Source organism: Lineus longissimus, chromosome 5 (assembly GCF_910592395.1).
Source record: "Lineus longissimus chromosome 5, tnLinLong1.2, whole genome shotgun sequence".
In the NCBI taxonomy this organism is placed as follows: Eukaryota; Metazoa; Nemertea; class Pilidiophora; order Heteronemertea; family Lineidae; genus Lineus; species Lineus longissimus.
Genome location: NC_088312.1, coordinates 17,074,259 through 17,098,560, shown reverse-complemented (window position 1 = coordinate 17,098,560; position 24,302 = coordinate 17,074,259). Strand labels below are relative to the sequence as shown.

Genomic DNA, 24,302 nt, shown 5'->3' with positions numbered 1-24,302 from the left:
AGATATAATTCCACCATTAGTCCTAAAACTTAAGACGATAGAAGAAAACAAGAGGCCCAAGGGCCTGGCGCTCAGCTGAGTTAATATCATTAATATCTTCCCGGTGTTTAGTTCATTATGCAAGAAAATGGCATGCTCCATGGTCTTTGATATCCTTTTGCGTTCACTACGGTACCAATGTTTTTGGTTGACATAATTATGCCACTGTTCATTCCTCAATCCTGACCATAATTCGGGTGAAATCATCGTATGAAAATATTTACCGAAACATGAAGTTTATGCCATGAATGAGCATACTCATTGTCATAGCCTCGTTTACAAGGTTCATCCCCATTTCGCCTACACCCGTTTCGCCTACACCCATTTCGCCTACAAAATTTACCCATTTCGCCTACACCCATTTCGCCTATTCACCATTTCGCATATTACCCATTTCGCCTACTCACCATTTCGCCTACTCACCATTTCGCCAACACCCATTTCGCCTATTCACCATTTCGCCTATTACCCATTTCGCCTACATCATTTCAAATGTTTTATGATAGTGACTTCAAATTCAAAAGATGTTTCAGCCTTCTAGTCTAATTTGAAATGTCTATTGGTGCCAGAATTTTGTAATGCTTTTAGAAAGATGCAGTTTATCCAACTAAATACCAACTAAATACTATCAGACGAACTGAGTAGGGCCATGAGTAGGGTCATGAGCTTGATAATCTGACATCGATGAAAATGGCTTTCATATTCTGGATGCATTTTGTGTATTGTAAGAACACTTGCCAGCATTGAGTTACGGTAAGTGTTAGTTTGAGCAAAACATCACAAAGAAACACACTCAGTGTATAATAATCAATTATGCATGTTTATTGGTTAGATTAATTGGTTTACTACTAATTGGTTTAATGTTAATTATTAAATTACAAAGTGATTACAAAGTGATTTAGCTGAATATACAGGTATCTCTTCCTCACAGCTTTCATAAATAGTTCAAGTATTAAACATCGCATATAATAGGATTCACTTGCATGTGTTTTTAAGGAATTCATTAAGTTTGATGTATTGTCTCAGCCTGAAGTGAACTCAGTTGTGGGTGAACACAGTAACGTGGCTTCAGGAACAATCTTGTCATTGAATGGACTCGATGGCTTCTTGCAACTGATTCTTGCAGAATATTTGAGCATTTTGAGATGGGATTTGTCTGTATTCATGGCTTCTTCATGGAGTGTATAAATTAGCTCAGGGCCAGGGCTGCTCATTTCCAGCAAAATCTTTGCAGTGTACACGGTATAGAGACAATGGAAGACCAGGAAATTACTTTTGTTCCAACAAATAGGGGTGGACAACATCTTGTACACCAAAATTTCAAATTCCGATTGAACAGACGCTCACCTGAAGGAAAGCGATATTGGAAATGTACATTGGAAAATTGTCCAGCAAAAGCAGCTACAGATGAAAATGATAGGTAAGGCAATTTCAGAGGTGTTCGGATTTAAATATCTGATTTGCTGTCTCTCACTTTTACATCAATAATACAATTAAAAGAAATGTTTCACATTTACATTAATAATTTGTTAATAATTTTGCTCACCCAACCATCAATTTCTATAATTTCAGGTTAACCAAAGTCACTGCTCACAATCATGCTCCAATACCAGGAAAACTAGCCGCTGAAAAAATTTGCCGTGGTATAAAACGAAGGGCAGCAGAGGGCGTCGACCCAGTCCCACGCATATACCAGGATGTAGTGTTCAATGCTGCAAATGATGGGGAACTCAATGATGCCACGTATGCCCATTTGCCGAACTTGAAGGGGATCCAGTCGTCCGCATACCGCTCCAGAAGGAAACGTCTGCCTTTGCTACCACAGTCACGAGAAGATATAGTACTCGAAGGGGAGTGGGCTGAAACTGCAGATGGCAGAGACTTTGTGCTTGCTAATGACGGAGCAGCCGATAAACTGTTGATCTTTGGATCTATAGAAGGACTTTCTAAAATCGCCCATGCCGGCACTTTGTACATGGATGGTACCTTTTATTCGTCTCCAAACTTGTTTGCCCAATTGTACACTGTGCACGCTAAATCTTATGGACAAATGTTCCCGCTCGCATATGGATTGTTCCCAGACAGGAGGCAAGGCACTTATGAGCGATTTCTTCGTTTAATCGGTGATGCAGCAGTTCAGAACAATCTCGACTTCGATCCGCAAACAGTCATGGTTGATTACGAGATGGGAGCTATTCGAGCAGTTGAATCTGTCCTTCCAAACACACAAGTAAAGGGTTGTCTATTTCATTACGGACAGGCAATCAACAGATGCGTTCAGCGGATCGGTTTGCAAGCAGAATACCATGATGCCCAGCCTGACGACAGACTGAAAAAATGGATTCGAAGGACTGCAACCCTCCCACTTGTTCCAATTGACCGAGTCAATGATGTATGGAATGAAACAATGAACAATGCCCCGAACATTCCACAAGCGAACGAATTCCGCGATTACGTCAATAGGAACTGGATGAACGCTGACGCAAGGTACAGCCGGAATATTTGGAACCAATATGATCGCCTAGACGAGGCGAGAACAAACAACGCTGTTGAGGGGTGGCATCACAAACTGAACCAATATGTAGGCAAGGCCCACCCAAATCTTTTTGAACTTTTGCAATTTCTGAAGAAGGAGGAACTTTATCAGCGCTCTGAACTTCACAGGCTAGAAGCTGGTGGCCGTCCTAATCCAAGGAGACTGACATATATCCGTCTTGATCAGAGGCTCCAGAGGCTTAAAATGCAGCTTGAAAACCGCCAACGAGACATCATGGGTTACGTCGATGCTGTTAGGCATATCATATGAACAAGACATTGTGTCATGGACCTGTGTGTAGACTGTTTGAGCATTGGACCAAATAATGAACTTGAGATAGATCATACTAATAATTTGTTTTCTTTCTTGATCACGACCCTGTAATGACCATTTGTAAAGCCAAGCTCCACAATGAAGATACCCTGTAGGGCAGCGCTTGGTTGTACCAAGATGTAAAAAAACAGACCAAGACTCTTGGGTTCTTCACTTACAAATATTCATAATTGAAATGATGAAAAGCCCCCCCCTCGCCTTTATAACCCCTTGAAAATGGAAGTACTAGTATGTCGGCAATTGACCCGAACACATCAATATCTACATGTTGAAGAGTGACCTTCCCTCCCCCCACCCCCAATTAAGTGAAGTGAAGAGAGACAAGACCACCATAGAATATTTATAGGTTGGAGGTTCCAGACCTATCAATTAGACGCGAGTGTGTTTTCAACTGTCAAGTGCTTATTTGGAGAGGTATTGGAAAGATATTTGGTATGGCAAGTCTACAGATAAAAATAAATTTTTTGATGAAAAAATAAATTTTGATATTTGGTAATTTGACAATAAGGGGCGTGTTTTGAGATTTGGCTGAAAACAGTGGAAATATCATGGTCTCTCAAATTTGTCCAATTTGAAGAAAAAAATTTGTGGACAACCACCAGTTTTAATAAAATTTCACCATTTACTCGCCTGACTGTCTGGAATGTCATATCCAAATTTCAGATTCACAACCCGAAGCATTGCGAGGCGGTCGAACTGTGACAATTTAACTGCAAAAAGGCTTAAAAATCAATGGTGGTCTTGTCTCAAGAGGCCGGGTTGGAATGATAAAGTATGGTAAAGTTTAACTCGGAAATATACCATAATATAAAGGAAAGTACGAAGTATTTTCCCGCGAATATTCAAAACTGCTTGGCTCCTTGCCAGTTAAATAACATGTGACTATACACAAAATAGAAAACTTTGATGGAAATTGTAAATCATTTTTTTATCTATCAGGGGAAACAAGCTGATGATGATCAAATAAATCATTCATGAGAAATCGTTTTGTTGCTGAAGCTTGCAAGACGAAGTTAATGCTAAACCTTTTCTTGTGCTCTACTGCGCCACCGTAGTTTTCTATTTAGACCAGCGATGACGTCATTTCTGGTGATTCCCTACGTTGTCCAATGAGCGCTTTTTAAAATGTGCCATTTGGTATTGTACAGTATGCAATGTATTTTTTCAGCGCTGCCAGTTGCCGAAGAGAATGCCGTAGCTCCCTCAATTTCCAATCAATTTTTATGGGAGTGACATTATTGTATTGCTTAGAATGTCTACTTTTTACTCATGAAAGAATCGTAGAACTAAAACTTAATAGGCGAACAGAATCATGCCGATTCACTGCACATACTGTGGGAATTCTCCACTTCAAAATACATCGGCAATGTCATCGCGAACAGAGCATGATATCGTTTTCACAGAAATGTGGCCAAATTTTCAAGAACTAATTTCTGAAAGTAGTCCCTAAAGACCTTATGACTACCACTGAAACGAACTAGTGATAATATCGCCTACCAGACTACTTTTTAAGCAGAAAATTGGGTACTTGAGTGTGATTGAGCTCCAACATTATTGCATGGCGTAAACAACATGCCGTCATTTTGTCTCCGCTTCGGTATTTCGTACGCCGCTTATAATGCACCTTCTCAATTAAAACCAACATAATAAGGCCTTTCATCGTTGATTGAATAGGAACACCACACAAAACACAATAAAGTGGGGGTACAATCGATTACGAAGCTGAAGTGAACAGTGATTTATTCCTGGAGCTACTGCTTTTGTTGTGTAGCTGCCATGTTTTGAGAACTGGCAAATAGGAGACTTCATTGATGGCTGACGTCATCGGGCGGGAATTTGAATCGGCAGAAATAATTAAAAGGCAGGTAGCGCCCTCTCCTGTTAAAATTTTGAACTTTTTCTCAATACAATAGATTTTCAAGAATTTTATCTTAATATTAGAGCATATTTCGACTAATTCGGCTGCTCCTAGGCTGATATAGGCCAGCTTCCTTCATGCACTCTCGCTCGCAGGAAGTAGGTCGAATGGCGACAAATTTTGATTTGAAAGTAGAGTTTTACCAGAAGTATCCAGAAATGCAAAATTGAAGTCTCTAGGTCTTACGGTTACAAAATGTGAACCATGGGTTTAACGGATGGACGGACGGATGGATGGATGGACAGACGGACGCCACTGAACAACTTATTTGACAACCTCGGCTGACTTAGTCAGCTGAGCTAAAAATACTTCTAAGCAGCTTTCTTTTACTGTCTTAATCAGGTCAGTATTGGCAACTCCAGAAAAATGTTTTCGTATGAAGTTTTAATAAACACAGTGCATGCACCATGACAATACATGAATTGCTTTTAATACACTACCATGCTAACAAGTACCCTTAGCGGTTGATGAACAAGAGGCCCAAGGGCCTGGCGCTCAGCTGGATGACCTAATAACATAGGACTGAGGGTGTAAAGTAGTAAATATCGGCTTTATACTACTGTTTGAAGGTCAAGAGAACACGTTATACCACTAAAATTTCCAATGCAGAGCTGCCAGCTGGATGAAATATGATTGAACTAATCAGCCATGGTATGTAAATATTACAGGAGGCAATGGAAGATATCCCTAGTTCAGCATGTTGTATCAGTAGCTTTACAGAAAAAAAGTGTCAGAGAGGATGAGACTTCTCCATGGACAACTGTGGTATGTCCAGGCTGGGTTGTACAGCACAAGGATACAGAATGCTGTCTTTAATTGAGAGGTATCCTGATTTAACAGAGGTCAAAATAAATAGAAACTAGAAATTTGAAATTTGCTTGTCAGCAAATTTGATAGCCCCCACGGGCCCACACAGTACACGTATGGAGGAGTGAAGTCTATTTCGTTTCGCGGATGATCTATTTCCGGACAAACACGCTCGCGCTTTCTCAAAATCACACGCTCAGTAACATTTAAACTGCACCCTAACCTTATCAGATGGGCAGGGAGGATCATCGATAAGCATTTAAGGCAATTCCTTTGTTTTATTCCTTCATTCAACCATGTCAACCGTCGTTCTTTGCTCAAAATACTCGACAGCTCGCCACTTCGGCAAAGAGATACTGCCGCCATGATGCATGAGGATATGACGTCACCATTACGGGGCAGATTATGCTAATATACCTGTGATTGACAGAATCGTGCCGGAGATTTGAAAGCAAATCAGAAAATCGGCGCATAAAAACGCTTCAAAGTCATCAAAATTATCCGAATTTCGAAAAAATCTTTGCCAGGTGCACTAGATCGAGTTTAGTTTGATGGGACAGGGGTGACAGTTTTTCAGTTGAAATAGTAGTTTTGCTGGACTACCTCCATAATATAACCTGGGAAGAATGCAGAAGCCTAGTACCTTCTCCTAGTAATCTCAATATAGACCCCACATTTGTTGTATGTGGGGTCTATAATGACCAGTTTGGGACTAATACCACTGTCTTTTTTTTTTAATAAGGTAGAGATTACAGGAGTCAACAAAATTAATTTTATTGAGAGAAATTGACCTGTCCTGCAGGTGATTGGAATTTACAATACAAAGGGTCATTTTTCATGACATTGTGCTCTACTACGTATCCCTAGTGAGTCAATCGGGAACCAATCTATCCTTGGCGCAGACAGGTTCAAATTGGCTATATCTTGAATAGATTGAATTGCGATGAAAATCTAATGCAATAAAGGAGCAATATCGAAGAGACAAATTAATCAAACCAATTGTCCACAGACTCGGACCCTGAAATGGCGTGATGTATGCGTGCATATAAAAGTATATCAATTGGTCTGATAGAGATGATGAGGCAATGTCAATATGCCTTGTTCCTTAGTCAGCAATATGCCCCTTTTTATACGGAGAAGAAGGAGAACCCAGCTAGGTCTTCACATGTCGGCTTCCAAATGGCTCGAACCAACTGTACTATCACTACTATAAATTTATAATGTGTGCTCCTCCTACATGTAGCAATGTCTCGGCCAAAAAGGCACTTAGTCGACAGGCAAGCTAGAAGCAGCTCCTTGGTATTAGTATGTCAGGTTCCGCGCGCCTCTTCAGATACTTCAAGTATTGAAAGCTGTGGTGAGCACATAAAAAGACCATGTCCATGGTCACCTTAATTGGAAAATCCCTTCATAATCAATGGCTACCTCTGACTAAAACAGCACCCAAACTATAGACCACCAATTTGACCCCAGCTCCTAACTGCGGGAAAACCCAAGTCCAGCAACCAAAAGTACCAAAAATACATTTGTGTTTACATTTGAACTGCACACATGCGTTTGTTTACAATTTCATTTCCCGCGAAATCTCGAAAATCAGGTGACCTGCAATCGTGGATTGAAAATAACATTAACCTGGGTTCAGCAGGTCAGCAGGTATACCGGCTGTTCCAATCATCCCCCTTCAGCCAGCTGTTCAAAAGGTAATGTTATTCACCCCACAGGGAGTGCAGGTAATTGATTAAGCCCCTGCATAACTTAACAGCAACGCTTGGCTTCTGTGAGTGGTAAGGAGAATTGACAGTTTTTTTATGGGAGTAACATTATTGTGTTGCTTAAAACGTCTACTTTTTACTCATGTAAGAATCGTAGTACTACATACATACATACATACAAATAGCATTTATATAGCGCAAAATCCAATTAGAAAAATTGCTCAGCTGCGCTTAACAAAAACACTGTTCAAATAGTTTGGTTTTTAATCTTCTTTTGAACTCGCTGACGATGGAGCTGTTGCGGGTGTTAGTGTCCAGCGAGTTCCATAATTTGCTGGCATAAACTGTAAAGCTTCTGCCACCAAATGTCTCAAGGCGATACCTGGGAGTCACCAACAACTCTTGGTTATCCGATCTCAGGGATCGCCCTGGGACATACGATGGCAGGATGTCCGAGATATATGATGGAGCCATGTTGTTTTTGGCTTTGAACACCATGAGTAAAACCTTGAAATCGATACGATATGGTATCGGAAGCCAGTGGAGAGTTCTCAAAACGGGTGTTATGTGCTCACGTAGTGGAGTCCTTGTAATTATTCTTGCTGCACGGCTCTGCACTAGTTGTAATTTGTGCAGGAGTTGCTCATTAACCCCAGCTAACAGACTAATAATAACTTCAACTTATTTTCCGGTTATGATAACACAACACGCATCTTCATGATCATGATCTTTCTCAAACTAACTCTAACTGAATGACCTAATCGCCTTGGATGCACAACCACATATCAATCCGCCCCGACGATCGACACATCCATTCGATTCGATAACACTCGATAAAGTTTGATAAATAAACGAAGTTTTTTTGCTTTTAGCTGTCAACATCAATGGCAGAATAGTAGAACTAATAGAACTAATTTCCGAAGTTTCCAATATTTTGAACACAAATCAGAAAATCACCAATCAGCTGGACTCAGATCTGCATAAATTATGATAAATAATGAGGTCGTCGCTTCAATTTCGCAAAGAAAGTTGACTCCATTCGAAGGTTGTTTTGACCAAATGCTGTTGAACTCATCGTTATGAGGGCATTTGAACACATTCTCGTTGATCTTTTCTATAACCGTGTGAAGTTTCGTACCAAAATATATTTCCGTAAAGGCTTAAAAAAGAAAATTTGTCACTTACAAAATCATCGCTCCGGTAGAAATAAAAATGTCACCGCATTTTCTTGACGATAGTACTCCATCCAGGTAACCTCGGCGGGAAATTCAAAGCGGAATCATCCGGGGTCAAACAACAGTTCTGCTCACTACCGCCAACTGGTGATATAAATCGACACTAATCTATTTTATATCAAAACTTCTGTATCATGAAGACCTTTTCAACTTTATTTCAAGCTTTTATCTGCTGGAATAGAGCGTCAAAAAATTGTTTTTTCATTTACGCATTTTGCCCCCTGGGGAGCTGAATTTGAGTCGAATCGCCCAATTTTTTATCCGTAAGCAACATTTTCTGCGGTGTTTATAAGCAAGACTAGATTTGAAGTGCCTCGGTTGTATGATTACAAAATGCTCAACTTTGTCTACAGATGGCTGGATGGAAGGATGGCAGGATGGAAAGACGGACACCAATCGAATAGCTATTTGACTAGCTCCGCTGACTTTGTCAGCTGAGCTAAAAACATATTTTAAAGCCAAATCAATAGATGAAAATTGGGTTAAAATCTCAAGTGAATTTGGAGGTCGTTTTAAAACCAACTTGATTTCGAAGATGGCTTGCTTCAGACTGTCTTAAAATAGGTTAAGAGATTACATCCTCGCAGAACATCATTGCATTTTGTGCACAATGGTGCATTACATCGTCAAAATTGCCGTGAAGAAAAAAGAGCATCAAGATTTATTTTCTTATCAATCTGAAATTACAAAAAAATCTTATCAATCAACAATGGAATAACCCAATTGAGAAATTTTATGTAATTTGTAATTTAATCTAAGCTTTATTGGTCACCTCCTCACATAGTGCTGCCAGGGGTGAAGACTTAGGGTAAAGACCAACTCTCCGGTGAGGAGATTAATTACTGCATGTGACAATAGTATTGATGGCGGAAGATGTGGACTTTGCGATTTTCTCTTCAATAATGAGATATGACTGTATTTCTTAGTTGATTTCGAATTTGATGCATATAAACACTGTACAGCTACATAAAGAATACATTAATTTGGTAGATTAGGTAGATAAATGTTCACTTCTACAAAATTTGTACATAGTCGTAGCATTTTTTCTGGGTTCTTTTAAATGCAAATGTACACTTCCACGTGGTTTCATCTACGCGGTATTGCAGATATCCGTGCATCGACATATATATGGCGTAACCTGATTGTCTCAGCAAATATAGGTCGATGGTGCATTCGACTGATCCACCATGTCCACCATGGGCATGGTGGCTTGATATCCAATACATTTACATATTTTAAGAAGATAAGGTGGGAAAGCTTAGGCGCCTTGACTCTCAAATCGTGAAATTTGAGCGACTTCAACAGGCAGGTGGTGCATGCAAATACGCCAAAAAATATTCCATTCCGAGCTACTTACACTCAAGTTTCTCCTCATGTATCCATTGTACTCCGAATCAGATCACAAATATTCATTAACAATGATTAAAAATGTACATTATCCCCAACCACCCATGACCACGCTCTCTAGACACTAGCGGCGCTGACGCACAATGCCTCTTGCACTGGTTGTTGCCATCATCTTGAAAAGCAGTTCCGCGGACATAAATGAAAAGGCCAGGGCCCATTGTGCTCACCGGTATTTAGGTAACGACTTAATTGACAATGACTGTTTCTTGAGATATGACCGAGGAAGACTCTGAGGTACTACTAGTATCTGTATCCTAATCATAGGGCACTTCATATGTCGATAGGGAAGTCCTGAACTTAGGCATACCTTACCTTTGGGATTATGTCCAACAAATATGAACTTAATTGTCATTGCAGTTATGAAACATGCCATAGTTAGGCCGCCAAACAGCAATGTCACAGCATTTGACCTCTATGACCTTGAAAAATAGGTCAAATCAAAAACCTGTATAATATGTAATGTATCCTTGCTTGGAGTACCAACCACAACAACTTTATCGAAAACAATACAAATCACTTATGAGCGAGATATCACACTTTCTAGGTTTTCACTTTTTTCCCGCTGGTGTCCCAAGTCGAGAAACAGATCAGACCAAAATTCAGTGTCAGATGTAACCTGACCTAGGGGGTCTTCTGTACAAAGTTTCAAGCCCATAGCCCTAGCAGTTACGAATTGTGCCACAGTGTGATATGTGTGATATGTGATATATCCTTGCTAGGAGTACCTGCCATAAAAATTTCATCAAAAACTAATCACTAATAAATGAGATATCACACTATTTATGTTTTCAATTTTTGAAATTCAGTGTCAAAGGTCATCTGACCTAGGGGGTCATGCATACAAAGTTTTGAGTCCATAACCCTAGGGGTTAAGAAAGGTGCCACTGTTTTTGAAATAGGATACGACGGACGACGACAATGGACACTGCGCTATTGTATAGACACACCAAGTGAGCCAAAAAGGAAAGAATTTTTTTTAATGCAATGAGGCTACCGCATCACCACTAAGCCTGCGAATATGAGTGCTGCCTTACATTATCCCCAACCAACCACGAGCACTACCAATATGCAAAAACAAATGAGGTACGCTCTCTAGACAGTAGCGGCGCTAACACACAACGCCTCTTGCACTGGTAGTTGCCACCAACTTGAAAAGCAGGGACCCAATTCACTAACGCCACGCAAGGCTTGCGTACCCGCAAAGTCTCTCGCATGTCACACATAGCGATTTGCGTGGTATTCATGAAGCACTGGCAAACTGCGCTAACGCGCAAGCTCCTCGTAACTTGGTCAATATTTGCGGGACCTCCAGATCGTCCCGCAACGCTTGCGTGGTATCTTATCCTTGCAGAAATGGCTGTGCTGGTGATTGTGGAGGATGCAAATCGACGTGCTCTTCGCCGGGAACGTCTTTTTGTGGACAGAATTGATGACCTCCAGCGTTTTGACGATGTCCGCCTCATCAAGAGATACAGAATGCCGAGGCACGTCATTCTGGAAGTTCTCCATTTAATTGAGGAAGACATAGCACCAGTAACAACTCGATCCAGAGCAATCCCAGCATCGATTCAACTTCTCTGTGCTCTACGATACTTCGCTACGGGACGTTTTCAGACCGACAGTGGAGATCTTTGCGGAATCAGCCAACCCAGTGTTTCCAGGATCGTTAACAGGGTGTCTGGAGCATTGGAACGTGTTACCCCTCATATCATATCTTTTCCAAGGGGTCAACACCAGGATGCGGTAAAGGAAGGATTCTACCGGCCGCGCCACAAGATTCCGAACGTCATTGGCTGCGTTGATGGTAGCCATTAAGACCTCTGTGACCTTGAAAATTAGGTTAAATCAAAAACCCTTGTTAACTGTATGGCAAGCCAAAGCGAAAAAATGCAGGACTTCATTTGTACGTATAAGAACACAAATTCAACGTCAGGACCTTTAATTTTTTTATCTAAATTCTCCTTTTTCCATACTTAAAAAAATCATATCATAAAAAAATTGAAGAGTCTACCATAAAATTAAAGTTTTTTCATCTTGGTTTCGCTTTTCATCCGTAAATTTTCCCATAAAGCCTTACAAATATCATGTCAAAAATATTTTTCATTTCGTAAAAATATTTTTTTATAATAGAAAATTTTTCGTTTAGGAAAAAAATATATTATCAGAAATGTTTTCGTTCAGTAAAATATTTTTCACATCAGGAGCACGTGACCACAAATTTTGCTGACGTCATGTTTTGGTACTTTCGTAGCGTAGCGGTCGTGATCTAAAATTAAAAATCAAAAATGTCTCGTCGCGAGGAGATACAAGCTTTGGGAGATGCGAGTCAATTTGACGATCTCCTTCGAGACCTGCTAAGAAGGACGTCTGAGGTACACGACTTAGATTTCGGGAGGAATTGAATGATACAGGAGAATTACAATATGAAGCATGGAATCATAGTACCAAACGTGACGTCATCAATTTTTGCGGTCACGTGCTCCTGGAAGGTCACGTGCTCCTGGTATGAAAATGTTTTTACTGAATGAAAAAATTTCTGATATGATAAAAATATTTGTATGACATGTATGATAAACATTTTTCTGTACATAAAAAATTTCTTTACTAAACGAAAAAAAAATTGATATGAAAAATCTTTTTACAGCACGAAATATTTTTGACATGATCGATGATAGTTTACGGATATGAAAATATGAAGCAATGATGACTAAAAATCCCTTTTAAAATTTTTTTATGATATGATTTTGTTCTAAAGTATGGAAAAAAATTAGATTTAGATAAGAAAATGAAAGGTCCTGACGTTAAATTTGTGTTCTTATGCGTTTATTGGCTTGCCATATAACTGTGATGTATCCTTGCTAGGAAAACCTACCATAAATTTTTTATCGAAAATGCGTCCCTTGTAAGAGAGATTTCACACTAAGGGTTTCCACTTCTGGCCCCCTAGAGGCCAAGCCAAGAATCAGATCGGATCGAAATTCATTGTCCGCGGTCACCTAACCTGGGGGGTCATGTGTACAAAGTTTTGAGTTCAAAGCTTAACAAACGTGTCACAGTTTTTGAAACAGGATACAGACAACGACGACGATGGACGTATTGTATAGACTCCCCTACAGTGAGCCAAAAATGCTGGAAGGCCTAATTAGCTAAACAAGAGGCATAACCAATCTACTTTTTACTAGCATTGTGCTCTACTGCGTATCCCTACTGAGTCGATCGGGAACCAATCTATCCGTGGCGCAGACAGGTTCAAATTGGCTATATATCTTGAATAGATTGAATTGCAATGAAAATCTAATGCAATAAAGGAGCAATATCGAAGAGACAAATTAATCAAACCAATTGTCCACAGACTCGGACCCTGCAATGGCGTGATGTATGGGTGCATATAAAAGTATATCAATTGGTCCGAAAGAGATGATGAGGCAATGTCAATATGCCTCGTTCCTTAGTCAGCAATATGCCCCTTTTTATACGGAGAAGAAGAAGAACCCAGATAGGCCTTCACATGTCGGCTTCCAAATGGCTCGAACCAACTGTACTATCACTACTATAACTTTAAAATGCGTGCTCCTCCTACATGTAGCAATGTCTCGGGCAAGGCACTTAGTCGACAGGCAAGCTAGAAGTTCAGCACCGTGAGCAGCTCCTTGATAAGGCCATGTCAGGTTCAGCGCGCCTCAACTATTGAAAGCTGTGGTGAGCACATAATAAAAAGACCATGGTCACCTTAATTTGAAAATCCCTTCATAATCAAGGGATAGCTCTGAGTCTGACTAAAACAGCACCCATAAACAACAGACCACCAATTTGACCCCAGCTCCTAACTGCGGGAAAACCCAAGTCCAGCAACCAAAAGTACCAAAAATACATTTTTGTTAACATTTGAACTGCACACATGCGTTTGTTTACAATTTCATTTCCCGCGAAATTTCGAAAATCAGGTGACCAGCAATCGTGGATTGAAAATAACATTAACCTGGGTTCAGCAGATCAGCAGGTATACCGGCTGTTCCAATCATCCCCCTACAGCCAGCTGTTCAAAAGGTAATGTTATTCACCCCACAGGGAGTGCAGGTAATTGATTAAGCCCCTGCATAACTTAACAGCAATGGCTTGGCTTCTGTGAGTGGTAAGGAGAATTGACAGTGTCCGATTAAAAATCCCTCATTACCGCTCCGCTGAAGTAAATTTTTGAACAAAACCAAGACGTTGCATCAGGGTAAGGTGTCACCACCATTCATGCAAAATTTCAAGGCAATCAAAGGCCTCTAAGTAGGTATAGGCAGCCGCCAAGACAAAGCTGAGGAAAGTGTGAATCTGCACTAATTAGTAGAAACAATGGTCATCTTTCCATGATCGTCACTGAATAAATATTTTCTCAATTGTGAAATAAATCATACCTGTGCAATCGTCTTTTCCTTCTCTTGTTCATTGATACCCCATTTATATATTTATTCCATGTGAAACAGCAAAAAAAGCCATTTGAAAATGACCCGTTTCTACTCTAAAGAAGTGCACAACAATGGATAAAGTCAGAAAGGCAGGTGAAGCGGATCCCCAATTAAAAACATCATGGCAGGCAGCTATTGCAGCTCTTCAAGATCTTATTCGTCAAAGATTTGACAGGCTTGCACTGAAGGAGAGGCCAATCAAAACTGTAGATCCAGCAACTTCTGCAGAAATCGACAATCTTCAGCGTCATCTCGGAGTCCTTTTCCCCACTATGGACCTATCAAAGCTCCAGAAAGTGCATACCAAGAAAGTGAACTCCTACCAGGAATGGCTTCAAAAGCATTGCCGAGAGAGGAACTACAGCTTCCAAATTAGAAAATGTGATGATGCACTTTTCTGTCTCCCTCCACGTATACTCAAGGAAAAGATGAAATGGCTACCTGACCCAGTCCTAGAAGAAGATGGTGAGCACTACAAGAAGTTCATTCAAGTGTATGGAACTGAGACGACCGAAGATGATAGGCCCTCCCTCAAGACTGTTACTGTCAAACCAGCGACCCATGTAGAAACCCTGTGTCGTACTGTCAAAAAGCTGTCAACTGTAACAGTTCTGATTCCAGATGACCCTGAACTCCAGGCAGATACCTCAGTCTACACTGGTCAAAATGCTAGAGCAGTGGTACCCTGTGTTGAATGTAGGAAACCCAGGGTAATTTACAGCACACTTAAATTTACCTCGCGCCATACGACTCAGGTTGCTGTTCTGTTGTCGGAGTTTGATTTTACATGCGGTCCTCCTATCACAACCCCAGGTCATGTTCTCCATGGTAAAATCTACACCCGCCTAAATCTTGTCTGCCAAAGTCCAATTGAGATGCTCTATTACAGTTCAGCATCAGGTGCAACTGGCAGGAAGGATGTGTGTGCATACTGTGTTGCTGCCAATACCCAAGTTGACCCCGACTTGAAGAAGCAATTTAAGACAGTGTTGCCCATCTGCCAGGAGTGTCTGTCTGCAGGCCTTGAGCCCATTTGCCAGCGCCCTTATGGCAAGAAACCCAAACGAAACTGAACTGAAGTCTGATCATGGTGATGCCATGCAGTATGGTTTTTGGAACAACATTTTCTTTGGTTGCGACAGAATGAATAGGATGGCTGTCACAGTATCACTGTATTTTATTGCACAAGTTCATATTTTATGGTACAATTTCATGTTCTAGTTAAATCTTTAAAATAAAGAGATTAATTTGATAAACTGATTCTTCCTTTGGCTTTTTTTGTTTCATCTGAGACTGTCGTACCATATGCCAAACTATTAACAATCTGACTCGGCCACTACATGATGGGCTGATACATGATAGAGAAGAGACAAGGAGACAGATCTAATAAAAATATCAATTTAATTCAAATACATTGAAAACCTACATTCCTACATGTACATAGGGCCTACATGTACATGGAGTGGACACAGTCACAGGAATGAAACATGACAAAAACATGTAAAATTATTTGTCTAATGTGTGGAACCTAGGAAATTGAGGTCCAAAATTATAAAATAAAAATGCCTACCTACCTACCCTAATTTTGGGAATGATGTTATAAGAAACACAAGATTTTTTTTGTTAGGCCTTATACTTGGCGTACTCAACATACTTTGTGGTGGTATCAATCACATAGCGGGATGTATTCTCAACATCCAAAAGATCATTTAGAATAAGGCTCGGACTTCGACAACAGAGACTTTCAGCAACGTCTAATCTCCTGCCCATATAATGTATCCCTATCAATTTTGCGTACGACGTCATCAGGATGTGTAATTTCGACGACAAGTGGAACCCCATAAGTATACAGTAAAACGCAAGAACAGCATTCCATGCGGGAAGCAATACATATGATATTGAACAATTTAGCTCGCATTTGCTGCTAAATTGAGACTTGTAAACTTGTATCATCTTTCCATCTCTAGGCCCTATATCATTGTTTGAGAAATATTGTAGATTAAGTTGATGATGCTTTCATTCGTGAGGTATGTTTTTTTGGGCGAAATTAGAGGCATTCTCATTGCCACGTATCTCTTCAGCTGTTCACAAATTGCACGAGGATGAACTATTGATGCTGAGCAGCTCATTTTATGTCCTACCTACGTATGAACCATTGACGTATATTGGTTGAGACAATCGAATTTACGCCATACGTCGATTTACGGATATCAGGAATACCGTGTAGATGAAAGCACATGGAAATGTACATTTGCATATCAAAGAACCCTGAAAAAACGCTATGACTCTGTCCAAATTTTATAAAAAGTGAACATGTATCTACATAATCTACCAACTTAATGTATTCTTTATGTAGCTGTACAGTGTTTATATAAATGCACCAAATTCGAAATCAACTAAGAAATAAAGTCATATTTGAACATTATTGACGAAAAAATCGCAAAGCAGGCATCTTTCACCATCAATATTACCCAAGTCTTTACCCCTGGCAGCAATATGTGAGGAGGTGACCGATAAAGAGTAGATAACAAGAGGCCCAAGGCCCTGGCGCTCAGCTGAAATGGATAGGTGAAGGCAAGGGTCAAGTGTGTGTCGGTACCGTTATTATGAGGCAACGAAGAAGATAAAGAGTTGGTTAACAAAATGAACTTTATTGGTGCGGCAGATATTTGATGCCTTTCGGCAGATATTTGAAGCGCCTTGCGGCAGATATTTGATAACGCTCTCCAGGAATAGAAAGCAGTAAAACGAGTAAGCACACCTTACTCTGAATGTGGGAACAGCAAGTGCTTTCCTGGACTTGAAATGTGCCAACGACTCCTCTTGCAATAACCAACAACAGTTAATCTGTAAAAAAAAGAGAAGAGAAATTATTACACTGACTGAATAAAAAAGGGTGACATAGACGGGGAAATGTACACCACCGGATACAGTCTGTGCATCTATGGAAGCAAATCCAGAAAGAGAATTAACCTTCGAAGGGCACACTTATCACTCAGTGAAAAGTCAGTCCTGGGGGTTGTTTTCCAATTCAAAATAAAAGTGTAACCTCTTTAAATTAGTCTCACAGACTGAACCATAACACTCAACAGCCAACCGTGCCCACATGATGTGAGCCGTGAGCGAGTGGTGTACTACATTTTGAAAATCGTCTATCGTCTACGACATGTGACAGAACAGGATCTAGTGGACTTAATGATGAGGTACTATCAAATAAGGTGTCCATCAAATGAATCATGAGGGCCTGTTGAGTTATACTCTAAGCCTGCACAGCGCAGTGTACAGACAGTACAGGATTGCCAACCAAAAACATGAGCATTGCTGCGTAAGGAAACTGCAGTGGAATTCATACTACGATGTCATAATGTGACTTTCAAAATAATTGTAAAAAAAAGTAAATGGCGAGATTTGTTGCAAAATTGCCAACCACAACAACTCAGGGACCGTCCCAAAATGGCCGACGGCGAATTCTCCGGTCGCTAGCGCAGTCCATAAACAAGCATCAATTTTACCAACTTTGGGTGCAAGCTTGGTCATAAAAGTTACAGAACTGTTAGAAATACATCTAAACAACATATATATACAGTTAAAAGTGCATAAAAATCCCGTTTCAACCTCCGGGCGCTACCTTTTTTTCTCCGCCACACGCCGGGCCCTACCGGTCGTTATTTAGTGTGACCGCCACCAGAGTGTTTATCACGGTCTTTCGCCGTTTTAATTGCGCATTTTAGGTAGATCAATCAATTATTACATGCATGCATTATATATCACCGAACTGATAATTGCGTAGGCTATTTGAAACTAAGTTCAGATATCATTTTCGATCTTTGAATTGAATTTAGGCGAGTGATTTTTGACACCCGGTCGACATATCAGGACTTGCAAAATTCACGCGAGATCGCTTGCATCATCGGCACGTTTGAAAACCGAATTTCACAAATTCCACAAATATTTATCACATACCATATGTATCACCACAAAGGTAACTCTCTAGACTATTTGAAACCAAGTTCAGATACTTATTTTCACAAAAATTTGAAGCTATGCAAGCGATTTTTCAGTGGAAGAGATCGACGGAAACAAATTTCTGGCTCTAAAATGACATGAGACGAGCACCAACTTCCGCTAATTTGTGCACAAAATTTCCGGAATATTATAAAAAACTATTGATAAATCTGAATTATATAGACTCTTTTCAGTACCTAAACAAATTTCAGGTACATGGTCATGTTGATTTAAAGAGTATCAACCGATTGAACATGAGAAAGTTCACTCACCTTCATTGAAGCAGCAACTACCGCCATTTTTAAATGGTGGCATCTCTTCTATCGATCGGCCAATCAGCGGCACTGCTTGCAAAAAAGTTAAGCCACCGCCAAATTTGAAATCGCCAAAATTCAGGCAATGTGCCTGCAGCGCCAACTGGCGGTGAAAACTATATTAATTCCATTAAAAGTAAATGAAATGGCCAGGGCCATTGTGCTCACCTCATGTGGAGGAAAGATGGATAAAGAGCATGGTATTGTGTCATGTAGTGTTAGGTTTGATGTAGGTCCAAGCAATTACAATTTCCCCAAAATGGCCAATTTACAGTACATTCGACCTCTGTGACCTTGAAAAGTAGGTCAAATCAAAGAAGACCCAGGTGACACATTGAATGGTTGTTAGAATCAGATGTACCTATGATATAAAATTGGTGCCAATCGGGCAAGTCATTACTAGGAATAATGGCATTTTGAAGAATTTCGGATTTGGCCCCCTCCCTGGAGGCCAAACGGCAAATCAGATCGCACCAAACTTCGGTACCTGAGATCACCTGACCAAGGGGTACATGTGTACTTAATTTGTGATCAATAGTCATTGCAGTTAAGAAACGTGCCATAGTTACGGCCTGACGGCGAATTTACGCCATTTGACCTCTGTGACCTTGACAAGAAGGTCAAATTAAAAACCTGTGTGACATATACTGTATGGTGGTTAGATGTACCCATGATATCAAATTGGTGGCAATCGGGCAAGAAGTTAAGGAATAATCACATTTTTAAGGTTTTTGGATTTTGCCCCCTGGTGGTCAAGTGGTGAATCATATTGGACCAAACTTCGGTCCCTGAGATCACCTGACTAAGGGGTAAATGTGTACCAAATTTGGTATCAATAGTCATTGCAGTTTAGAAACGTGCCATCGTTACATCCTAACGGCCAATTTACACCATTTGACCTCTGTGACCTTGAAAAGGAGGTCAAATCAAAAACCCGGAGGATATATGATGCACCTTTGCTAGAAGTACCTACCATATTTTTTTCAAAATTTCCCGACTACTATTAAGGGAGATATTGCATATTTTCACTTTTAACGTTTGGCCCCCTGGTGGCCAAACCATGAAACGAATCGGACCGAAACTTGGTCTCCAAGGTGTCATTACATAAGGGTACATGTGTACCAAGTTTCAACTCAATAGCTCTAACAGTTACGAAACGTGCCCTGCTAACGGACGACGGACGACGACGACGACGACGACGACGACGACGACGACGACGGACGACGGACGCCACGGTATGGGATAAGCTCACCTCTGCTAAGAGGTGAGCTAAAAATGAAAAAATATTTAAAAATATTCAGCCACATTTGAAAACAATATTTGCTCTGTGGACCGAGGTAAAAAGGGAAAGAAATCTAAACGCGAAATGACCTCATTCTCTTAATACAGGTCAGGTCGCGCCGATTTTTCGTTTTTTGAGTTCACCTTGGGCAACTCCTAATTTAGCACCGTCAACGAAGTGGCTAGGCCTTCCCGGTCAGAAATGTCCAATTTTGTCCACAGATGGGTCCCTAGATGGATGGATTGCAGGACGGACACCATTTGAACAGCTATACTACTAGCTCCGCTGACTTTGTCAGCTGAGCTAAAAATACAAATTACATCAAATTTCTCAATAGGGTTATTCCATTGTGGATCGATAATATTCTTTTGTAATTTGTAACATGGTAGTGTTTTAAAAGCAATTGATGTTATCGTTTAAGCGCATGCACTGTGACTGTGTTTATAACATACTCAATACGAATACACCTTTCCTGAGTAATGGCCGCTGGTGATAGAGTTAAGACGCTAAAAGAAATCTTCGAGGTATTTTTTTCTTTTATCGTCTTTTCCACATGGATTCGTGATACTGATGTAGTCTTAAAACCTAAGACGATAAAAGAAAAAAATACTTCAAAGAAGCTTCTTTTACCGTCTTAACTCTCTCATCAGCGGCCATTAGTCAGAAACGACGTAGTCAAATCGAGTACGTAATAGACACAGTGCATGCGCTTAAACCATAACATTAATTGCTTTTAAAACACTACCATGTTAACAAGTACCCTTTGCGGTTGATGAAAAACATACTTTAAAGCCAAATCCATTGACGGAAATTGGTTAAAATCTCAAGTGAATTTGGAGCGAAACCAACTTGATTTCGAAGACGGCTCGTGTCAGACAGTCTAAAAATAGGTTTAGAGATTACATCTCCTCGCGAAAACATGTCATTGCATATAACATGTGTAAACCGCTGACAACAACGGCGCCATTTTGTGCAAAATGGCGCACTTTTTAACATCATCAAATTTGCCGTGACAAAAAAAGAGCACCAAGATATATTTTTTTATCTTTCTGAAATTACAAAAGAATACTAGAATTCCGAAATTTGCTGGTAGCAAATTTGATAGTCCCCAGGTAGTCGTCATGTCAACAGAGTAGAAAGCGAGAACATTTTGCGCCGTCGTATTCCGATTTGACTGGTTAGTGGTGAAATCTGCTTTTACTTTTGCAAATTAACATATTCGTTTTTCTAGTTCTAACGTTGTCTGAATTAAAGATGCTTTCCCAATGCTTGACTGGTCTGGGAAGAGGCATTGCCAGGAAAACGTGACGTCATTTTGGCCATTCTTCTTACCGCACGCCTCCCTCTCCGTAAAACTTCCTGAGATGGTGTGAAGTGGGAGGGCGCACAATGGGAACCACACTGCCGCGATGTTAATAGTTTCTATTTATAGAATTCAGCGGCAGAGATTTTAAGCACGGAAAAAGTAGATTAACTCAGCTAATCTCAATGGATTTTACCCGGGAATGTTTTCAAGGCGAGAGAAACATCTGATTTAAGTACTGCGCTTATTAGATTTCATGTTCATGCCGAAGATTGGCCTAAAACGTGGACGAAAAGAGTGCATTATCGAGTGTGGGAGAGGTCACGTGATTGTACGAGAAACCTGAGCGAAAACAATACTGACACCAACTCCCAGAGGGAGGAGCTGGAGTCATAAAAACGCATCTAAAGCATCGAAATATTCTGAGTTTTGAAAAATCGTTTTGCGATAGTCCATGAATCGAATTGGGTTTCTTTATAATACCTCCATCATCCCATCGCTCGACCAACTCCTGAGAATAATGACGTCATTATGACGGGGCGGAGCTTATGCTAATGTATCAGCGTCTCGCCTCTGCGCATGTCACAGCGCATGTCAGATTGAATTGCGGCTTCGGCATGTTGGGAGAAGACGATCGGACGAATCTCAGCAAAAAATGCTTCAAAAGTATCGAAATACTCAGGATTTTTAAAATACTTTTGTGATAGTCCATAGATGGAATTGGGTTTGGTGGTGTAAGGGTGATTGATTTCTGGTTTATTTAGCCGTTTTGCTGGACTACCGCAATAAATGTGTTGGTGGAAGAAAATAACAGTTTCGAGAATTCCAGTTATATCAATATAGTCCCCAGACGGGATCTGGGGCCTATAATTATCAATCACCAATGGAATGACCCTATTGAGAAATTTGATGTAATTTTTGTTTTTATTCAATCGTTATCGGTCACCTCCTCACATAGTGCTGCCAGGGGTGAAAGACTTGGGTAAAGAACGACTCTCAGGTGTGGAGATTGATTACTGCACATGACAATAATATTGACGGTGGAAGATGCCGGCTTTGCGATTTTCTCGTCAATAATGTGTAAATATGACTTTATTTCTTAGTTGATTTCGAATTTGGTGCATATAAACACTGTAAAGCTACATAAAGAATACATTAATTTGGTAGATTCTGTAATACATGTTCACTTTTTATAAAATTTGCACATAGTCGTAGCGTTTTTCCGGGTTCTTTGATATGCAAACGTACATTTCCACGTGCTTTCATCTACGCGGTATTTCTGATATCCTTGCATCGACGTATATAATATATGGCGTAAATCCGATTGTCTCAGCTAATATACGTCTATGGTTCATTCGACTAGTAATACTGATACGTTTTGACAATGCTGAAAGTCGCCAATGCCATGTATTTCACCCACCAATGACGTAGGAGTCATGTGACTAATAATACACATGATTCTAGAATTCCTGCCATAACATCGACTCGGATCGTTGATGATCTATTCTAAAATACTTTGGTACCGTAAAGTCAACTTTTAAATCAATGGAAAATGCATAAGCCTCGTTCTGAGAGCGGAGTGTTTTGGACACGCAACCAAGATGCTCTACCAAAGTTCCCTCGGGTTGCACTAAAATGTGGAAACCATGCACACGTCACCCCGTACGGAATTTCAGCTCACTTCAGAAGTTTGAGGCTCTCAAAACACTGCTTCAAACACAAATCAGCCAAGGAAGCATCAACCACCCTCAGTTTTTTAATGAGCACTACACATATTTGCCGAGAAAAACGCTCCAAATAGCCCATTTGCGTGGATTTTAGCATCACTTGAGCGAGCCGATGCGGACTTCCTATGCGCGCTGTACAAAATGTTAATGTACATGTCTCATTTTCTGTAACGTTGCCGTAACATAATGTAAACAACGGCGCTACCGGCGCTCCGGGCCAGCGATGGATGGAATTTGCCAAATTCACACATATTCAATCAAGTTATTTTCGTGGCCTATCTTTTTAGTTTGAGGTATTTTAGAATAGAAATTGAACCCTCGGCTTCGGACCTTCAAGTTACCAAGTCCAAGACACTCTCGGGTGGAGCTAAAATTTCGTCCAAACCCTCGTATTTTAGCTCCACCCTCGAATGTCTTGGTAACTCAACCAAGGTCCTCCGTCTCGGGTTCAATTCCTAAAGCCTCTCCATTTCTCCCAGTCCCATGCATGCATCATTGCATGGCCACGAGCTGGGCATGGGCACATCACAACGCGTACGTACCTGAGAGCGCTCTCTATGTGTCTTCTGACGTGATTTAGCCGCATTCTTAAAAGTTGACATCGTGACCACTCTTCTTGACTAGACCGAGTCTTCCGAACTATGATATTGAAAAGTATTTTATTTAGATTAGGCAAAATCTAAATCCACATGTGCAAAATGCGATTTCACGACCACGGTCGGTGCTTAGAGCCCCAGCCGTCGATTAGCAGCTTGCAAGTCCCGGAGGTATATTCATGCGATCACGTGTATGTCATGTGACGTTCTTCTTCTGTCGCGGGATTTTTTTCATTCATTCATTCTGACAGTAGGTGACAATTATCAATACACCCTTCGTTTGAAGCTTGCCTGTGAACTGGAGGAGGATGATGTCACTGTCAGTGATGAGATAAAAATTATGATTATGAATTTTTGACAAAAATGTAGCCTACTTTTCGCCATGAATGGTACATATTCTATGTTGAGTTTTTAAAGGGAAACTATAGGCAGGTTTTATTGGAACCACATGGTTGTATATACATGTACCATAGGCCCATCATTGATTTTTGACAGCCCAGCGAAGAATTCATATTAGAACTGCTGAACTTATTCTTAATTTCTAGAATTCTGAAGACACTTGTGAATTTGAATGGAATTGGGACCCAACATCATTGGATTTTTTACCAAATTCCCATCAATTTATCAATTCATC

General features: G+C 40.4%; 1 protein-coding gene across 1 annotated transcript in view; it reads right to left on the bottom strand.

Moving 5' to 3' along the window:
• LOC135488710 (probable U3 small nucleolar RNA-associated protein 11) overlaps window positions 1-23,808 on the bottom strand; it is a 132,626-nt gene extending 108,818 nt beyond the window's left edge. The window contains exon 1 of the mRNA XM_064773419.1: window positions 23,615-23,808. Within this exon, the coding sequence (XP_064629489.1) occupies window positions 23,615-23,674 (60 nt within the window). The 5' untranslated portion in view covers window positions 23,675-23,808. The remainder of the gene's footprint in view (window positions 1-23,614) is intronic.
• Window positions 23,809-24,302: the final 494 nt, after the last annotated feature.